This window comes from Limulus polyphemus, unplaced genomic scaffold, assembly GCF_000517525.1.
Source record: "Limulus polyphemus unplaced genomic scaffold, Limulus_polyphemus-2.1.2 Scaffold5289, whole genome shotgun sequence".
In the NCBI taxonomy this organism is placed as follows: Eukaryota; Metazoa; Arthropoda; class Merostomata; order Xiphosura; family Limulidae; genus Limulus; species Limulus polyphemus.
In genome coordinates, this window is record NW_013670899.1 from 38,849 (window position 1) to 46,000 (window position 7,152).

The following is a 7,152-nucleotide window of genomic DNA, read 5'->3' on the forward strand; positions in this document are numbered from 1 at the left end:
TGTACACTTCATCACATGATATAGATGTGATCTACTCAAAATACAGTGACAATTATACTGTACACTTCATCACATGATATAGATGTGATCTACTCAAAATACAGTGACAATTATACTGTACACTTCATCAAGTGATATATATAGGTGTGATCTACCCAAAATACAGTGATAGTTATACTGTACACTTCATCAAGTGATATAGATGTGATCTACTCAAAATACAGTGATTGTTATACTGTACACTTCAACAAGTGATAGAATAACCAGAAACATTTTACATTTTATTTATATAATCCATCATTTAATGTTTCAGTATGTTTATTTTTCACATAAAACATTTTTATAATTTCCTGAAAAATTCAATTGGAACAACCACGTTCCTACAACATACCCGAACATTGTTGGCATTCAACCCTCCTGGATGTCTCTCAAGGTATTGACTCAAGTCTGTGTGCTGAAATACAAAGAACAATTTTTAAACTTTTGTACATGAAGTATACAATCAATATTCTTTTTTTAAAATGTGCTTCAAAACTGCTACTCTCTTTCACATGAAAATTACATGTTATTTAGAGGAGGAAAAAAAAAGTTTCTTCATTATCTTATCTTTACTAGTCAAACAGCCTATGTGTATCAGACAGTCAACACCATAGCTCCGAGAGGAAAGAATCTAGAGACCTGAAACTTTGCACAGATACTAAGGGAATTCTGAGGGTGTGCACTTGCACATTATTTACACGAACGTTTTTCTATGTTAAAATACTTTTTTTATTTGCGAGCTTTTGGCCCTCTTACCAGAACCTTTATTGGGCAACAATGTACTAGGTGATAAAACTCTGGTTAAAATAGTCGTAACATCTGACATGTGGTATTAAAGATATTAAATACATACAATTATGATGAATATAGAATATAAATCAATTGCTTTGGTATAATTAACAAAAGGAAAATAAAATTATAGGTATTATGTAGAGAAAAAATAAAGGAATATTTCCTTCTTCAAATAACACATTTTAAAATTAAAGGTTTCATTTTACATCAAAACCACATAGATACTATGTTTGTGTAAGTTTCTAAATATTTTAAATTACAAAGAAATTGAGTAGTTTGGCTAGCTGAGAGAGTGATTGTTAAATCGAGGACTGAACAAGAGTTTAGGTTTTATTCCATACAATGTTTTTTAAAAACCCGTTATTACAATACTGTTATTGTTCTATATTTTTAAAAGAAACCACACATAAAAGTGTTACAATTCATATTATCATTTCTGCCAGTAATGTAAAACAATAACAGTTTTGTAACAATAGGTTAAAAAAAACACCATGCATAAAAAGTATTAGAATTCATATTACTGGCAGAAATGATTATACTTATTTGTATCTAAAAACTATTTTCAAAATGTGTGTGCGAGGTTAAGGAATTTTATTATAAAGTTATTATTTCAAATAAAACTTTATATAGAAGAAAATTGACTTAAAATTGATAGAAAAAAGTTGTAGTAAAAATGGTATTTTTGTATTTTTATCATTTAAGAGTTTTTTCAGTGATTGTGTGTTTGAACAAATAACATTTATGATTTTCAAATTGATTAAAAAATCTTTTTAAATAAAAGTCATTATTTGATGATAAGGAACCCACTTTGAGACTAATAATGCTTGGAGACGGCTTGAATGGGTAATGAAGAAAAACTTTAATATAAGTTTAACATAACAGCAAATGTTGTACCTGATGATGACAAGACCTTGTCAAAACATTGTACATTTGCTGTTTTTGTTAAACTTATATTAAAGTTTTTCCTTCATTACCCACTCAAGCCATCTCCAAGCACTAAAAGTCATTATTACCTGTGCAGCAAAAAAAGAAATTTAACCATATTTAAAAAATAATTGAAGGAGATACAAAAGATGTAAAACTTTATCCAAGCTCAAAAAAACAATTCAGATTGCCAATTACAAGCAGCAAAATGTATGCAACAAAAGTGACAGTGAGACTTCACAAGAAACCAAAAATGTTGTTTATCCAGAAGCATTTCAATGACTGTGAGCTATACAATAAATCTACAATTTCATTTATTTTCTTTAATTTTTATGCTCTTACAACATTTATCTTATAGAAATATCACCATTTGACATGTATCATTATATGAAAAGCAAAATTTTGATCCTTCCTGCTTAAAAATAGCTAAACATTGACCCCCTGTTCAGGTAAGACTTGGGCAAAACCGGGCAAGGACAGTTAGTTTCAAGAATAAACAAGTACAGATTATGTTTATGGAACAACTATCCCCTTACTGAGGTTATACTATATGTTTAAGTACTCCAATCTGATGATGTGCTTACAATATTGGGCCAGAATTTCTATGTATTAGTGACCTTTGGCCCATATGCTTCAGAAGTTAATCAAGTCTAGAGGTTTGTATGCAGTATTTATTCTATAAGATCGGTCAATATCTATTCATCCTGTATTGAAATATAGTGTCCACAAGTTTGGGGAAGATTTTTTTATGTACCAGTGACATTAACATTTGTTCTATGACCTTAATAACTTAATCAAGTCTAGAGGTTTGTATGCAGTACCTGTTGTATAACTTTGGTCAATATCCATTCGTCCAGTATTGAAATATCATGTCCACACAAGGTTGAAGAAGATTTTTTTATGTATCAGTGACCTATTGACCTGTGACCTTCAAAAATTAATCAGGTCTAGAACATTGTATGTAGTATTTGTTATATATGTTTGGTCAAACTCCATCCATCTGAACTTGAGATATCCTATCCACAAACTTGGAGAAGATGTACATGGGGAATCCATTATGCCCCACTCTGCAATGCTTTGCAGTGGGAATATAAAAACCAACCTCAGAAAAAGACTAAACCTGGGTCACTCAGAAGATGTGTGCTATAAAAATGCTGAAGTAACATATATATATAAGATATATAAGTATTTGTGTTTCACTGTTAGATATTAAAAAAGTGTGAAAATATCTTGATAATTATGGATGGCTAGTGCATATAGCCTTCATGTAGCTTTGCTTAAATACCCAAAATAAAAAAAAAACATTCCTACTCTGAACATAAAAGACAAAAACCAGCAACTTGATGATGCAATGCTAACATTTAACTAAAATGGTTATTATTTTTTAGCCAAAAGAAGAGTATTGTCAAAATATTTTAATGACAATTTACAAGCATTTTACTTCTTTTATTATTCAGTTGCTTCTTGGTTCGTTGAATAAAATGTTTACTTGAAACTTAAAGAAAAGAAAAAAGAACAAAATTTGAGCTCAGACTAACTTGTATATTTTAAATTCAATTTCTGACTAAAAACTTCTACAACGGCTTGTATTGAAGAGTTCAGTAAAGTAAATTTTCATAGTCTGGTTATTTATTTCTCAAAACAACAGAAATATTCATACTCCTAAAAAACTTTGTGTAGTTTAAATGTATCATAGTTAAAACCATAAATAATGGATTATTCTACCCATAAAAACAGTTACTAATTTTTAGAGACAAGAAATCAAACTTGTATCATTTTATCACCTTATCATTTTTCAAATTTGATCTTTTTAACTTTAACGTCAACACTTACAACAAAGCTGGTGTTTTAGACTAATTTCTGGAAACTAAAAGCACAGGTTTAGTAAGTATGTAAGCACCATGAACAGATTTCTTCATCTGTTTTCCACCTGTACAACATTTGTTAAACAGTGTATGGCCTCCAACTTGTATCATGTGGTTCCTAATGAGTTAAGAAGAGCTGAGAAAACTGCCTCTGTAGTTATTAACTTGTTGACGCTTAAACCAAGGTAAGTATGCAGTATGTTTTCATTAAAATGAGTGTGGATACAACTCCAGGTATATAAACGATTCAGCTTTCAAGAATAAAGGAATTCTAGCTGACTCCACTGACAGAAGTACCGTTATTGTTGGAAACTCACCAGATACTACTAGAATAATATATACAGAATAATATCCACCTACATTATTAAAACTTGTGAGAAAATGTACAAACTATGTGAAAAAAATATTAATTTCTAATCAAGGTAAGTTATCTACATAGATTAGAACTAAAGATCAACCCAGTACTGAATATAATTAATTTAATATCCTTTTTTTACATTCTGACTTATAATGATTAGAATGTTCCATCAGTTTAGTGCCTTTCTGTTTGTGATACTTTTTGCTGTAATTGCTATTGTTTAAGTTAAAAATGGTAAACAAGAATGAATAATATTTAAAGAAAAGAAACTGTAAGCTCTGTAACGAAAAAAATCTAAATCATTTTTACTAAAATCAAACTATTATTTATATGCAATAAAAAAACAAAAGTAACTAATGAAACAGAAAGTACTCACCACATATTCAAAGACAAAAGTAAGAGTTTCTTTTGTGTGGATAATGTCATGAAGAGTCACAATATTTGCATGCTTCAAACCACGGAGTAGCGATGCTAAAATAAATGGATTTATTGGTATAAAATATATGGTGAAACTGCTAACCTATTTACAAAAAATACTACTGTTATTTTATAATCACCTGTGAAATAATGTATATACATACCAGCATATGGCACTAAAAGATATTCCCATATTTAAAACTTTACAAAAAGAGCAGTAATTATATTACTTATCATTAACATCTGATGAAGAGCAAACTAACTCGAGGCATCAGACATAAAAAAAAACTAATTATATATAACAAACTGACTAGAACTATATAATAAATGACTGAACCAAAAACTTAAAATCTGTACTGATTAAAATCCATTGATTCATCATCAGGATATCCTCACTAATAAAGTAATAAGTGAGCTAATTCTTTTACAATCAACTTTAAAGTTGTAATATTACTTTTAATCTTAATAAAGAGTGAAAGAAATACAAGCTGTTATCAATAAACCAGTGAAGAAAGAATTGTTAGAAAAGAATAGTGGTATTTTTATCTGAAATACTTTTAATTTCAATCATTATTTATTTGTTTTCTTCGACTTAACATTACCTTTCCCTTCTTCTCGTTTTTCTTTGAAGATAATTATACCCTAAGGCCTATTAATCTGAACATAGAACTTGGGAACTGATTTTGATATTAATAATGAGAATATAAATCTGAGAGAAAAAGGAAAGTAAAATCAACATGAAAAATAACATGAAACATGAGAGCAAAGCAGATAAAATAAGACACAAACCTAAAAATCCAAACACAAAAGTAAAGTTAGATTCATCGAACAAAAACCCACAATAAAAATCATGATAATGAGGTTGAAGAACAATATGTAAAAGAATAAATAATTTGTTTACTTGTTTTTATGGCAAAGCTACTAAGGCTATTTCACACTTTTCATAATTTTGAACAACCCAACATAGAGAAGGCAACCAGCCAGCAGCACCCACCTCCAACTCTTGGACTACTCATTACCAGCAAACAGTGGGATTGACCATCATATTATAGCACTCCCATGACTGAAAAAAGCACGTTTGCACCATGTTTTCATCTCACGACCAAAATGTTGTCAAGATGAATTAAAACCGGAATGAAAATTCAAAGTAGAAAAAATCATAAAATTTTAAAAACAAAAACCACCCGTAATGCAGACAAAAATATCAAATGTTTTGGTTCCATATCAAATCTTCTGGCCTTTTCAGGTTTTCAAAATAAACAAAAAAATCTTCATACTGAAAAAAAACACAATCAAGAGCACTGAAACAAAAACATTGTATCAATGACAAACAAAGAAATGGCTCTTTCTTAATGCAGTGTAAGTAATGATTGTATGATCATTTATTCAGGACATTTCACATAAAATTCAAACTTTGCACATTTAGTTTACATCTAACATATAAACTAAATATTTCACACAATCACATGCCAACAGAAAATATCTTCACAATTTACTGGCATTACTTACACTAGAGAATTTCACTTATTTGCAAGAACCAAACATTAGTAACAAATAAGCAAAATTTATTATTACAATAATATGTTGCATTAATTCATTAGTTCTAGTAAAATATTTGAATTTTTTATAGTAATAATTTATCTTTAATGAGTAAATTGTGAAGATATTTTCTGTTGGTATAGGGCATGTGATTGTGTGAAATATTTAGTTTATATGTTAGATGTATAATGAAATAGTCTAAAGAATACCAGAATGAGAAATGCCATTATGGTAATCACTCACCTTCTCTGATGGCTGTAAATGGAGTTCCTTCTTCTGTCTGAAGTCGGATCTCCTTGAGAGCCACTACTTTGTTTGTAAGGCTAGAATAAACAAACAGCTCAGTAGATTCTTGTATAAGCTTGATCAGAATCAAATTGAATCCCTTAAAATAACACACAGATTATTATTGATAGAACATTGGTGTCAGTAAGACTAAATGACAGAAATATAATGACAGGTGTGAGAAACTGGTTATATTTCAATAAGGTATTCTTTTGTGTGAACAGCTCCTGCTTTATGTTTTTTCTTGAGTCCTTCTTCAGCTGCCTACAACTACCTCCAAAGAAGAATCGGTTATGCAGGATATATCCTTATAATGTCATAATCCCCAAGATGGTTGCAACTAACAAGTACAGACCTATGCTGAGTTAATTACTTTTTAAATTGTTACATAAGACAGTTATATGTTAATTAACATATCCATTAATATATACCAACTCATATAACAATACATGATGGGCAAATCATGGCCTTAATCTTATTCCAGATGAATACCATGTAATGTACAACTAAGTGATATTTTTGGAATGCTGGGCAAATCGTGGACTTAATCTTATTCCAGATGAATACCATGTAATGTACAACTAAGAGGTATTTTTGGAATGCTGGGCAAATCATGGACTTAGTCTTATTCCAGATGAATACCATGAAATATACAACTAAGAGGTATTGATATTTCACCTGTACAGTTTCTCTCATGAATGGCCATAATGAAATATGATAACACAAGAGCCTCATTCCAAAAATACCTCTTAGTTGTACATTACATAGTATTCATCTGGAATAAGACTAGGTCCATGATTTGCCCAGCATTCCAAAAATACCTCTTAGTTGTACATTACATAGTATTCATCTGGAATAAGACTAGGTCCATGATTTGCCCAGCATTCCAAAAATACCTCTTAGTTGTACATTACATAGTATTCATCTGGAATA

General features: G+C 29.8%; 1 protein-coding gene across 1 annotated transcript in view; it reads right to left on the minus strand.

The window, feature by feature from the left end:
- LOC106472383 (cyclin-dependent kinase 14-like) overlaps positions 1-7,152 on the minus strand; it is a 34,610-nt gene that overhangs the window by 23,643 nt on the left and 3,815 nt on the right. The window contains exons 3-5 of the mRNA XM_013933027.2: positions 6,178-6,257; positions 4,355-4,449; positions 392-454 (exon numbers count right to left, since the gene is read on the minus strand). Coding sequence (XP_013788481.2) covers positions 392-454; positions 4,355-4,449; positions 6,178-6,257 — 238 coding nt within the window. The remainder of the gene's footprint in view (positions 1-391; positions 455-4,354; positions 4,450-6,177; positions 6,258-7,152) is intronic.